At 34.4% G+C, this 14,128-nt stretch overlaps 1 protein-coding gene across 2 annotated transcripts in view; it reads right to left on the bottom strand.

The window, feature by feature from the left end:
• LOC107865641 (prisilkin-39) overlaps positions 1-10,630 on the bottom strand; it is a 37,125-nt gene extending 26,495 nt beyond the window's left edge. Inside the window, exons 1-2 of one of the 2 annotated variants that reach the window (XM_047408878.1) lie at positions 10,483-10,630; positions 9,533-10,080 (exon numbers count right to left, since the gene is read on the bottom strand). In XM_047408878.1, coding sequence (XP_047264834.1) covers positions 9,785-10,080; positions 10,483-10,591 — 405 coding nt within the window. In that variant the 5' untranslated portion in view covers positions 10,592-10,630 and the 3' untranslated portion in view covers positions 9,533-9,784. Of the gene's footprint in view, positions 1-9,532; positions 10,081-10,482 lie in introns of those variants that run through there. The other variant, XM_016711861.2, reaches the window with a different exon arrangement.
• Between the last annotated feature and the right edge of the window lie 3,498 nt (positions 10,631-14,128).

Raw genomic sequence — 14,128 nt, 5'->3', positions numbered from 1 at the left:
TCAAATTCATTCCTCAAACTACCAAATTCGAATCACCAAGCATCATGATCATAGCATTCAACAACATCAAACAATCGTAAATCAAACAACACACACAATCAGGGACATTTCAACGAATTTAAAATGAAGAAGAGAGAGCGGGTTAAAGAAATGGACCTTTCGATATCAACTTTCGTTGATAGTAATGAATTAAAGAAGACCCAAGTTTGGAATCCTCAATAGCACCTCAACAATGAATAAGCTGCTAACTCGGTACCAAAATCCAACCCGAACTGACTCGACCACACAAAATCAAAGACTCAATCGTTCCATTAACCGAATCGCGATAAAGAAGAAAATACAACCAGATCCAAAAATTGATTTCAGCCAGAACCAACTCGATACGAAACCTGAACTTAAGGTTCGATTCAAATACTAAATCCACGAAGAAACTAGGAGTATTCAACAGAAACAATGAACAGATTGAAAGACTAACCTAAAAAGATCGGAATCTAACCCAGAACAACCAAAATCAACCCAAGAAAGTCGATCTCCAGCTGATTTAATTATCGAAATCTTGTCTCTAGGCAGTGGCGATGGATTAAATCGAAATTCCAGCGAGTTTCGGAGTTAAAACAAAGTAGGTGAGGTGATTTTCGGTGAAGAACGGCCAGAAAACTCGACCTACAGTCAAGTTCTTCTGACTTGTATCTCTTTGTTCTACTCCATTTTTGGGGTGTGTATGTGTGATCTCGTGTGGTTCGGAAGAGTGGGGAGGATGGTCACCTCTGTTTTGTGGTGTGCCTGTGGTTGTTTTTTATTCTGAGAGTGATGTCCTCTCTAGTTTTTGGTCAGTGAGCTTATGTATATCCTCCTGATGATGAAAAGAAATGGAGTCGATATCCTCTTTTCTTTGGGTCAAAGAAACGTGGGAGAGGGGTGGTAACGTGGGGTAGGGTAGGAGGCGTAGGGGTGTTTTATTTTGATTGGGTAGGTTGTTAGGATAGGATAAAATTAGTTAGGGAATTGTTATTTTTGTCATTTTGTGGAGGGATTATCACACGGGTGAGGGTATACGGTAGGATAAGGTAAAAAATAGGTAAAAACGATATCGGGGAGGGACGAAATTAGATGTATACAATATATATATATAATATATATATATATATACATACACACACAACAATCACTCCATTTTCCATTTTTTCTTTGATTTGAGCAGAACATACAACACTCGAAGTTGAAAAAGAAAAAAGAAAGATCTAGGTGAGAGAGGAACAATATACACGTACACAGTTAGGATAGATCAAAAAATATGGCAGGATCTTGAGACTTAGCCAGAGTCCGCCTCTCCATCATTGCTTTCCCGTCGTCGTTTGATTTTCGCCGTGATTCTAGATTCATTGTTTTTCATTATTTTGTTTCTCTGAAATCTTGGTGTTGATCCTCGTTGATCTTCGTGAATTTTTGTTGGTTGGACTAGACTTCAATATTAGATCTCGGTTGTTCATCGATCCCGCTCGTAGGTCTATTTTGCTCGAATTAGAAGTTGGATTACCACATTGCTGGACTGTTTATCATAAGATTGTGAGATTCAAATTTGGTTTTATTGTATTCTTGGATTGTTTCTTAACTGATTCGGAGGATTGAGATTTCGTTGAGGTCTTTCAAGGTTCGTGGATGGGCTCTTGTTTCTTTTATTAAGTCAATCAAAAGCTCCAAAGGTCCAATTCTAACTTTTCTCTTTTTGATTTTCCTGTGATCATGAATGATTTGTATGTTTGGGAATATTTGAATCCTTGTTGGTTGCTTGTTTGATGATGGATTGGAGGTAAAAACTTGGTTGTTGAATTGTGTATAGAACTAGTTTAATTATTTTGAAAGTGAATTCGGGAAGGGATTAAAAAATTCGTAAAAGTGAATACCGGCTTATGTTGATTAATTTGTTTTGTTGACTTAAAATGCATGTTAAAATCTTCTAACTTGGTAGTATCATGTCTTAGGCTGGACATAAATAGTTAAATTCTGTTTAGGATCCTCCTGGAAAATGAAATTTACTTTCTGTTCAGGACCCTCCTGGAAAATGGGACTTTAATTTCTGTTCAGGACCCTCTTGGAAAATGAGATTTACTTTATGTTAAGGACCCTCCTGAAAAATAGGACTTTAGTTTCTGTTCAGGACCCCCATGAAAAATGAAAATTTACTTTATCTTCAGGACCCTCCTGAAAAATGAGACTTTACTTTCTGTTCAGGACCCTTCTAAAAAATGTGATTTTACTTTCTGTTCAGGACCCTCCTGAAAAATAGGATTTTACTTTCTGTTCAGGACCCTCCTGAAAAATGGGACTTCACTTTCTGTTCAGGATCCTTCTGAAAAATGGAACTTTACTTTCTATTTAGGACCCTCCTGAAAAATAAAATTTTACTTTCTGCTCAGGACCCTCATGAAAAATGAGATTTTACTTTTTGTTCAACACCCTCCTGAAAAATGAGGTTTACTTTATGTTCTGGACCCTCCTAAAAAATGGGACTTCACTTTCTGTTCAGGACCCTCCTGAAAAGTGTGATTTTATTTTCTGTTCAGGGCCCTCCAGAAAAATAAGATTTTACTTTCTGTTCAAGACCATCTTCGAAAATGGGACCATACCATCAAAAATTAAAAACTTCTTTATTATAATCTTTGTTTGGGATAATTTTCATTCTAGTTTTGATTCTGGTTTCTGGAGTCCGCCTGAAGAAGAAGGTGATAAAATTGAAAGTTGATGGAAAATTGCAAGTCAGTAGTCCACTTGAAGAGTAGGGTGATGAAACTCAAGTCAAGAGTCCAAAAAGAAGCTGTATAGGTAGGATTTTTGCAATTTTATTTACGTTTTAACTTGTAATTTTTATTTTTGATGTAATAACAAAGCTGCGGATCGGAGCCTCGATGGGACCTCACTCAATTCTCCAACTTGGTATAGTCTCTCTCCATCTAATCCTTTGAGATACCTGTCACTTTATTAACTCATAACGTGGGTAGGTAGGATGTCCTAAGTCAAGACCTGGTTTTCCTCCTTCCCCTTGCTCCATGCTTTTGAATAAAGATTGGAACAAAATTTATCTTGTTGTCTACTGCTTTGTATGAAAACACCATGTGTTTGCATCCAAAGGGGGCATGATGTAGACATGTAATTTTGTCCCTCCCAACAAAAATATATTTTAATTATTTCTATTTTTATTTTTATTTCATTTATTTTATTTTTATTTTATTTTATTTTATTTTTATTCTATTTTTATTTTTATTTCTATTTGCATCCACTTGACCATGCCACCTCAACACTTCACCCCTCAGTTTTCATTAGATACATGCAAAGGGTACACACCCTACTCATTTTGCCACATGCCACACTCATCTTTCCACATGTCATACTTTATTTTACACATGCCACACACATATACCCACAAGCCACCAATGATATTCATACACAATATAACTAAAAAGCAAAAAAATAAAATAAAAGAGGAGAATGGAGACAAAAGAGGGGGTCCCACGTGGCTTGGTTGGTTTTTCTTTTTGTTCAATTGATTGATAAAAGAATTATATTAGGGGAATCTTCCATAGGATACCTCACATACATTGGCCCAACAACAAACAAATTCACACACCCTCACGTATACATAGATAATTACATCCAGAAAGGGTGGGGTGGGGTGGGGGGGGAATTTTTCTTTGATCATCTTCTTCTTCTTTAAATTTCACCATACATAGGAACTTGACCAAGAGTATATATATATATATATACACACAACAATCACTCCATTTTCCAGTTTTTTTATTTGATTTGAGCATAACATACACCACTCGAAGTTAAAAATAAAATAAAGAAAGATCTAGGTGAGAGAGGAACAATATACACATACACAGTAAGGATGGATCGAAAAAAATGGCAGGAGCTTGAGACTTAATCGGAGTCCGCCTCGTCATCGCTGCTTTTCTGTCGTCGTTTGATTTTTGCCATGATTCTGGATTCATTGATTTTCATTATTTTGTTACTCTGAAATCTTGGTGCTGATCCTCGTTTCTCTTTGCGGACTTTTGTTGTTCGGACTAGGCTTCAATGTTAGGTCTCAATTGTTCATCGATCCCGCTCGTAGGTCTATTTTGTTTGAATTGAAAGTTGGATTACCACATTGCTGGACTGTTTATCATTTGATTGTGAGAGTTGAATTAGGTTTTATTGTATTTTTGGACTGTTTATCAACTGATTCGGAGGATTGAGTTTTGGTTGAGGTCCTTCGAGGTTCATGGACGGGCTCTTGTTTCTCTTATTAAGTCAATCGAAAGCTCCTAAGGTCCAATTCTAACTTTTATCCTTTTGATTTTCCCGTGATTATGAATGATTTGTATGTTTGGGAATATTTGAATCCTTGTTGGTTGCTTGTTTTATGATGGATTGGAGGTAAAAACTTGGTTGTTGAATTGTGTATAGAACTAGTTTAGTTATCTTGAAAGTGAATTCAGGAAGGGATTAGAAAGTTCGTAAAATTGAATACCGACTTATGTTGATTAATTCGTTTTGTTGACTTAAAATACATGTTAAACTCTTCGAACTTGGTAGTATCATGTCTTAGGCCGTACATCAACAGGAAATGTTTCTGTTGAATGATTTTTTTTTATTTCATTGCAATTAATCTAATGTATTCATTTAGCCGGGGAATGCCCCGAAGTATCTGTATATATATTTATTCACCGGGAATGCCCTGACGTACTATGTTGGTGAAGGAGGATCGAGAACAACGCCCGAAGTGTCGAGTAAAGCATGAGAGCGAAGTTTGAATTAGTATAGGTTAGGTAGGATTTGTTTTTCGCATTTTTTCTATTTGGACTATATAAATTGGATTGGACACTATATTTTGATTCGTTTTTGTTTTGTTTGTTTGTTTGATTGTTTTTACATGTTTTGTGTGGTTTGTACATTCGTAGTGTCAAAATTAACCGATACGCTCCACCAAGCGACCGTGGTCATACCACGGGGTCAAGGGGTGCCTAATACCTTCCCCTCAATCAACAAAATCCTTAGTCGGAATTCCTGTTCTTAAACAGTTTAAAGAGTCAAATGGTTTTGAAAAGGATTTTTCAATGGTGACTTGGCACACCGGATTATGCCAAGTGGCGACTCTGAGTTTAAATCTAAATAATCCTTTTTTGAAACAAATTTTCATCTTTTGTCACTCAATAATAAAAAACCCTCTTGAACTTAAAACAAATCTTTTTTTAGAGTTAGCAAAGGGGTTAGGCAGCTCTGGCGACTCTGTTGGGGATCAAACCCAAAATATATGGTTATTTTATCGAGTCTTATCATCTTTGTTTGGCATTATGACTGTATAAACATTGTTTGTGATTATTGTTTGTGTTGTTGTTATCACTGTTGTGCGTTTCTGTGCTCTCTGTTTACAGTTTTTATTTATTTGTTACCGCTTTATATTTGGCATCATTTGCATAACTCAAGTCAATTCTTTCTGCAACAAGTCTCAGAGTGCATATCGTGCGCACGAACTTTAGTTGAGTCACCCTTATTTTAGGGGGGAAGCCGTTGGATGTATGGAGTAGGTAGAAAGCAAAGCAGCCACTATCGACCATATGTTCCCCCGAACGGCCTGGTTAGTAAACCACAACGTAGGTCAGTCTTTAGGTCATTCTTATGTGCATCATATTGAGACCTAGCAGGGGCCACACGGTCCTTTGTAGGAAACTCACCTTTAAAGCATGAATCAGGTGTGCGTAGTTCGTGAAGTTTTGCCAAAATGGCCAATTAAACTCTTTTTCCATTCTTTTTCTTTTTCTAGAATCTTAAAAAAAAAATAACAAATTGTCAAAAGAATTGACAAAAATCTTTTTGTATTTTTCAAGTTTAAATCCTTATACAAAATGAAATCTATAATTACCAATGAAAATATTTTTGGGCTTTCAATTTTGAGTTTCATACAAAAATGAAATTTAAACCTATTAAAGGAATTTTTTTTGTAATTTCTTTTAAAGATGTATATGAAACATCTACTCTAAATGAAGAGTGAGGAAATATCTATTATTACCAAAGAAAATCTTTTTGGGCTTTCAATTTGAAGTTTCACACAAAATGAAATTTAAACCTATTAAAGGAAAATCTTTTTGTAGTTTTCGTTTAAAAATGTATATGAAACATCTACTGTAAATGAAGAGTGACGAAAATCTTTTGAATTTTTTCAGATTTCTATACAAAATGAAATTTATGATTACCGAAGAAAATATTTTTGGATTTTCGATTTTGAATTTCATACGAAAATAAAGCTTGAACCTATTAAAGGAAAATATTTTTTTGTTATTTTGTTTTAAAGATGTAAATGAAATACCTACTCTAAATGAAGAGTGAAGAAAATCTTTTTTTGGATTTTTGAAATAAGATCCATAACAAATAAAACCTATGATTATTAAGAAAAATCTTTTTGTATTTTTCTTTTCAAGACATATATGAAACACCTACTCTAAATGAGGAGAAGAAAATCTTTTTTTTTTATTTTTTAAATAAGATCCCCGAACCAACAATAGGTTGCCTACGTATCTCACTCCCGAGAGAGGAGAATCAGGGGTGCGTAGTTCATCCAGATAGGACAATTAATGATTAAATAACCGACTGAACTCTAACTGGAGAGATGCGACCACAAACAGAAGATGAAAAACATTCATAAAATCTTTTTGAGTTTTCAATTTGACACTTAACCTAAAAATGACACCAACAAATATGAAAGGAAAATCTTTTTGATATTTTCATTATATGAAATATACAAAACTTCTACCATTTTTTTCTTTTTTTTTTTTTTACAATTTCCTTTATAAAAATCTCCCATTAAAAAAATCATTTTTTTTTTGAAAATTGTTGAATTGTGAAAGACAAAAGCCATAAAGAACACTAAAAGCTACGAAACACTTTTTTTTTTCAAATGGTTTCTTGTTTACATAGTTTACTTTTAACACATGTTTTCCCCAAATCAGTCCATCAAATGACCACGTTACCCTCAAAGATGCAACATTTAGCACATAGCGAATTCTTCAGATGCAAGTCTCCTACAAAGGGCCATGTGGGTCTCGGTAGGTCTTCAATATGATGCACATAATCATGACCTAAAGGCTGACTTATGTTGGTGTTCACTAACAAGGTTGTTCGGGGGAGCGTATGGTCGATTGTGGCTGCTTTGCTTTCCACCTACTCCATAACACCGACAGCTCCGCCCCTAAAATAAGGGTGACTCAACCAGAGGTCGTGTACACCATGTGTACTACGGACTTGTTCCAGAAAGAATGACTCGGGTTATGCAAATGATGCCAGATATAAAGCGGTAACATATAAAATAAAAACTGTAAACAAAGAGCACGCAAGCACTCAACAGTGATAATACGATAACACAAAACAACACAAACAAAATGTCCATACACCTATAGTGCCAAACTAAGCTGATACAACTCCAAAATAAGCTCGAATTTTGAAAAGTCCCCAGCAGAGTTGCCAGAGCTGTCACACCCTTTTTTTACAACCAAAAAGATTCGTTTTAAGTTCGAAAGGGTTTTTATTATCAAAGTGACAAAAGATGAAAATTTTTTTCAAAAGGACTATTTACATTTTTCTTCAGAGTCGCCACTTGGCATTATCCGATGTGACAAGTCACCTTTGAAAGATCCTTTTCAAAATGATTTGACTCTTTAAAATTGGTTTGGGAACAGAGATTCCGGCTAAGGAATTCTGTTGACCGAGGGGAAGGTGTTAGGCATCCCTCAATCCCGTGGTTCGACCACGGTCGCTCAGTGGAATATATCGGCTAATTTGACACTATGAATGTATAAACCACACAAAGCACATAAACAACCCAAACAAGCAAAAAAATAAAACAATCCAAAATTTACGATGTGCAGTCCAATTATACAGTCCTAAGAATAAAAATGCTAAGAATAAATCCTATTCTAACCTATGCTAATGTTGAACCATGATCTGATGCCTTACTCGATAACTCAAGACTTCATCACGAATGTCTTTCTCTAACACAATACGTCGGGGCATTCCCCGATAAATAAATACAAGGCATCTCGGGGCATTCCCCGGCTAAATGGATACATCTGAATTAAACACGATAAACAAGAAAGAGATACTCACGCGTATATTCCAACATTCAACCGAAACACAAGTTCTAAATTTACTTACCCGAACCTATATTTGCCTATCCCACTCGTCCTATTATGATACTATGAAGTTCGATATCAATGAATCAAAACAACAATAATCAGTTTATCAACTTTTAACTTCCGCCCCAAAACAATCAATTTTAATTCTCAAACAAGGTATCATTTCATCACATAATCCATAATCAATCCACAATCAAGGGAATCAACCACCGAATCAGAACAAACAAATATTAACCAATCCAACACTTAGACGTCATCAACAATTCACATACCGAATCACGTTCCACAATCACATACCTCAATGCAGCTTTCAAGTATTATTCAATCAAACGAGATGAATTCCGCACCGGAACCTCGAATCGAACCTCAACACGAATTCCAAATCAAGCTTCGGTTTCACAAAAAAAAATATCCGAGCATTCCAAAACCCATAAATTAATAGATAGTACAACAAGAGAAGAATCCCGAAGAAACTTTCACGCGACAATTCCAACGAGACTAGGCCGGAGACGTCAAAAACAGCCGATTAAGCACCGGATTTTGGCATTTTCAGCAAGGCTCAAGATTTTTCTAGTGAAAATCGCTTTAAAATTTAACAAAAGCGGATCTCTCACTGATTCACTTTCCCTCTCCCTTGTCTCACTGTTTCTTCTCTCTCCCTTCAATTCTCTCTTTTCCCTTTGATTCTCTCTCTCTCCCTCCAAGTATCTTTCTCTCTCTCATCTCTCTGTCCGTTTGGTTCCCTCTCTATCCCAAATTGTGTGTTATGGAGAAATAATGGTTGTGGGTGTGTTCGTTAGCCATGGAGAAGAGAAGAAAGAAAAAAAATACCATCTCCCGAGGTCTGTGTTCCTCCGGTGTGAATGGCCCTTGAATTGTATATGGGTATTGATGGGTATATGTGAATTGTGGAGAAGATAGATGTTGATGGTGTCCACCGTTCGTATTGTTACCCCCTTGTGCATGTATGTGATGTGCATATATATCCATTCTGTTGAAATTATATGGGTCCTGATTGGAATTGTACGTGAGGTGTGAGGGTAGGCGTGGGGTAGGGGTAGGTTGTTAAGATAAAGTTTGTTAGGATAAAATTTGTTAGGGTAGGTGGGGTAGAGGTTGTTTATTATTTTGTCCTTTTATGGAGGGATAATTACACGGTTGAGGGTACATGGTAAGACGAATGTAAAAGTGGATAAAAATATTTTCGGAAAGGGACAAAATTATGTGTCTACAAAATGTATAATCGGCCACTAGCAAATATCAGCATAAACCGAATTCCACAAATATAACATTTAGAACACATATATAACTAAACTTCTACAATAATGTAGTGTTAAATAAAGCGAAACTGGGATGACAGATACAAAGTAAATGCACTAACTTCACTAGGATTTCACTTAAAGTGTTTGCATGTCAATAACATGTAAATGTATATAAATTAAGTTCTCTGAGACTCGTAGTACTTTTATTTAACAAAACAAGACATGATGACCATCCATCCATAGTAACTGAATGGAGATTTATGATATATATATATATATATATATATATATATATATATATATATATATATATGCACACACACACTTAGTGCATAATTAACCTTAAATTAATTAGTTGCGAGGTAATCCTCCATACCAACCACGTCTAGGATATCCTCCCCAATAACCATAACCAGGATAATATCCATCATAACCTTCTCCTGGAAATTTGGCATCATTTACTCCATTTACATGTCCTGCACCACCAAATCCTCCTCCTAATCCTTGAGTTGAAAGACCACCGATTCCCGAAATTTTTGGTATTGAAAGCTCTCCAATTTTTGGAATTCCAGCTCCTGGAAGTACCTTACTTCCTGGAAGTCCTCCGATTCCTAAAATTTTGGCATCATTTACTTCATTTGCATGTCCTACATCAGTAATCATACATATTCATGTTGACAAGGTTGGCAAATAGTTGAATAAATAAATAGATTAATATCCAGAAATTTATTTGGATTGAGATGGATTGAGGTAATATGGGTTAAACACATAGTCCTATTCCAACTCTTATGAATTTTTAATTTTTTTGTTCGTTTTCTTATAATTTTTAATTATCAAACAAAACTATTAAAAAGATGCTTGTTCATTGTAGCTTGCCACTCCTGATGTTCTAATTAATCTGAAGGGGTTTAGAGGACAAGGATCAAAGTACTTAATTTAGGATATGAATCTAAGTATATTGACTCTTTAATTTTGTTAAAAATATTTAAAAAATGATTTGACTCTTCAAACAGTAACATTTTAGCATAAAATGAAACGGAGATAACTACCCTTGTCCAGAGACGTGGTAGAGCTCTGAGACAACGCCCTAGCTGCAACCTTTGAGGTTATTGCAAGAAAAATAGCCAAAACAATAAGCATAAATGCCTTTAATCCCATTTTTTTCCCTTTTCAAACTATATATACTTTAAATAACGACTAATTGAGTTGTGATAGGCAACTAATGAACATTTTTCCTCTATTTATAGCATAATCATAGAGTTCTTGTAGGGGACAAGATTAAAGATTGCATTAATTAAGTACCGGAATTGTAATTTATTAAGTTGGCAAGATTGTTTAGACTCGATTTTTCTATAAAGCACCTAGCTATAAAAAGATTTCTCCTAAATAACTACTATATATGTAGCAATTACCAACATTTTTCATTTAGGTATGCCAAAGAATAGAGATACAGGTGGAAAAATTAATTCTGCAAAATATAACTTGCCTAATTCTTCAACTTTTCGTGAGTTAATTGAACCGTCAAATTTAGGTCAGTCATTTAAGCCCAATTCATTTTAGTTCATAAAAATTTGATTAAAAAATAGAATTGATATGTTCTACAAGTTGGTTGAAACATGATATGTTATATATAGACATAATATATAATGAAAAAAATAATTTTGTTAGATAACAGAAAAATTATAAAAATATAAATAAAATTAATAAAACTTAGTAAAAATTAAACAAGTTAGTGTTAGGACCGCGTGTAGCTCCCAAAAGGCCTCATACTAGTTGAGTTGGGTGAGACTCTTAAATATTGGACATGTATCCTCTATATCTCCGATGTGGGATTGATTTGCTTCCCAACAATCCTCCTCTCAAACCAAACCACATCACTTGTGACCTCCCCTTCACCGATAATCCATTTGATCCCGCTAACTATCTTGTACCGCCATTATCAACCAATGGACACGCCGATTGACCACTACTTGTCAAGAAGACTTTCGACACAAGGTATCGCTTGACCACTACTTGTCAAGAAGACTTTCGACACAAGGTATCAACCGTAGATCTCAGCTACTGGGTCACTTCACATGATCTTCCAAACATCTTGTACCGCCGTTATCACCAAACGGGACACGCCGCCTGACCACCACTTGCCAGGAAGACTTTTGACACAAGGCACCACCTGCAGATCTCTTGTGTTGTTGTCATACTGAGAACTTCTTTCCAAACGCAGTCCACTACTCTGACACACCTGAAGCGAGCCCTCACGGATTTGTTTTTGGGCAACTCGCAAAAGGCCTCATAATAGTTGAGTTGGGTGAGACTCTTAAATATTGAACATGTATCCTCTATTTCTCCGATGTGGGATTGATTTGCTTCTCAACAGTTAGGCTATGACAGACATTAGTTAGCCTAATGTACTTCAACTCAAATAATTGTTGAGTGGATCATATCATTCATTATATTGCAATCCACTGAATTTAATTCAATCTCACCTATTTGACACCTCTATAATTATTAGGTATTGAGGAGTCTGTGCTATTTTATTTTTTTATCTCAATTTATGTGACACAAATAGAAATTAGATAATCAATCATATTTTTAATATGTTATTAAATATTTTAAGTTGTTGGCTATTGTGATTTATAATACTTTTTATACAATTTTTAAATAATATATGTTACTCGAGAAGATTTGCAAAAAAGGACACTTTGAAAACTTATTTGATAAAATAGACACTTATTTCTTTTTGAATTAATTTTTTAGGGTTTGAAAAGAGAAAATAGAAAAGTTGGGGGTATGGGCTAATTTGAAAAGTCCCAAAAGTTATTGCCACCCCTTAAGTCCTTTTTAAATACTTTTCACCCCCATTTTTTTTTAAATACTTATATGAATTTTCTCTCTCCTCACTCTCACTCACAAAACCACTGACATTCCCCCTTCCCCTTCCCCCAACCTCTATTTTCGATTTCTATCTTCTCTAAAACTCTAAGATCTTTCATCTTTCACTTTAAGTAATTTCTCTTCATCTCCCGAGTAATTTGTGCTCCATATTGATGATTTTTTTTTTCTTTTTCAGTTTTGATCTGTGGTGATTGAGTTGATTTTGGAGGAAAAAAATTAATTTTTTTTAAAAAAACGGGGATTAATTTTACTGAAAATCTTTGTTTTTAAGTTGTTATTTGTTTGATTGTTAATGGATATTTGATGGATTATGATTGTCCATGCCGATTGCATGGTTAAATTTTTTCGCGAATTTGATTGGCTAATGTGCCAAGAAATTCGAGTTTTCTTCAAATTCTTCTTTAATGTAATGGTATTTTAGATGCATGTTCTTGTGGGGGATGATTTCATCATACATTTTTGTTATTCTGTTAATAAACATTTCGGTTGATTAGGTATTTGTTTGATTTGGATAAACAAATTTTTTTTTTTTTGAAAAATGGGGCTTCATTTTACTGAAAATCGTTGTTTTTAAGTTGATATTTGTTTGATTGTTGATGGATTATGGTTATCCTTGCCGATGATATGGTTCATTTTTTTTCAAATTTCATCGGTTAGTGTGTCAAAAATTTGGACACGGAGGACAAGTTCATTTATGATCCTAGACTTAATAGACTGTAGTCGTCTTCTTCTTACCTAATTTTCGTACAGTACTTGATATCGCTTTTTCGACAACCAACGAAATAATGCAACGAATTAAAGCTATGAAACAAGATAAGGAGTGTTCCAAATGAGTAAGGGAGACATTGTTAATGTCTAATCAAAATGTGAAAGGGATGAATAAATGAACATGGAGGAGCTCATAAGTGTCCCTTTCATTTATATAGTAGGGCTACCAAAAAAGTGATCGTTGGAAAAGGTCTAAAGAATGTTTATATCTTCTATAATCGATTATTAAGAGACCTGAAAGAGTTATAACTTCAAACAAGGTACAGTTGGAGCTTCTTAAAATTCACGATGTAAGAAATGATTGAAGAAATACTAGACTATGCAAATTATTTATTATATACTGATCGGTGTTGATTTCTACACATGATAGATAGATTATTAATTTTTTGAGAAGTCAACTATTGTCCAATTCATAGGTCTATAATCAACTATCTGAATATATGGACAAGTTAAAATAATGACAAAAAAGATAAATTAAATTAAATAAAATTAAAGTATGACAAAAAACACCTTTCAAACATTGTAAAGCAATTTAGATACATCAATTGTGATACTAAATTACTTTTGAACATGATCAAGTAAAATTTATGACATGCTAGAATTGTAAATCAGTGAGATGAGACTAAAAAGGAGAGAAATAAAATAAAATAAATAAGCACCATTCAAGCAATCCAAAACAAATTGATATCCTCAAATGAGATTAAAATTGTCTAATGAGTATAAAAAAAAGCGATGGTTGTGACTTGTGGGTGTTCATGGGACAAGTAGTGTTTGAGAACAAGTAGTCCTTCTCAATGAAGACATTTGTTTTGAGTAATTGATTGTTACTACCATTGCTTTTTATTCTACTCATTTGATCTAGTGTTTAATTATTTTGTACTCTCATATGATGATATTTAGTCACTTTACATTGCTTGAATGATGTTTATTTTATTTTATTTCTCCCATTTTTAGTCTCGTCTTACTTTTCACTAGACTCAATTGATCAATACATGACTACTAATTTAGTCTGGTATAGATGAATACATTTATCCA

The sequence above is a fragment of the Capsicum annuum genome, chromosome 3, assembly GCF_002878395.1.
Source record: "Capsicum annuum cultivar UCD-10X-F1 chromosome 3, UCD10Xv1.1, whole genome shotgun sequence".
Lineage (NCBI taxonomy): Eukaryota > Viridiplantae > Streptophyta > Magnoliopsida > Solanales > Solanaceae > Capsicum > Capsicum annuum.
The sequence above is the reverse complement of the archived record's forward strand: the minus strand, read 5'-3'. Positions and strand labels throughout refer to the sequence as shown.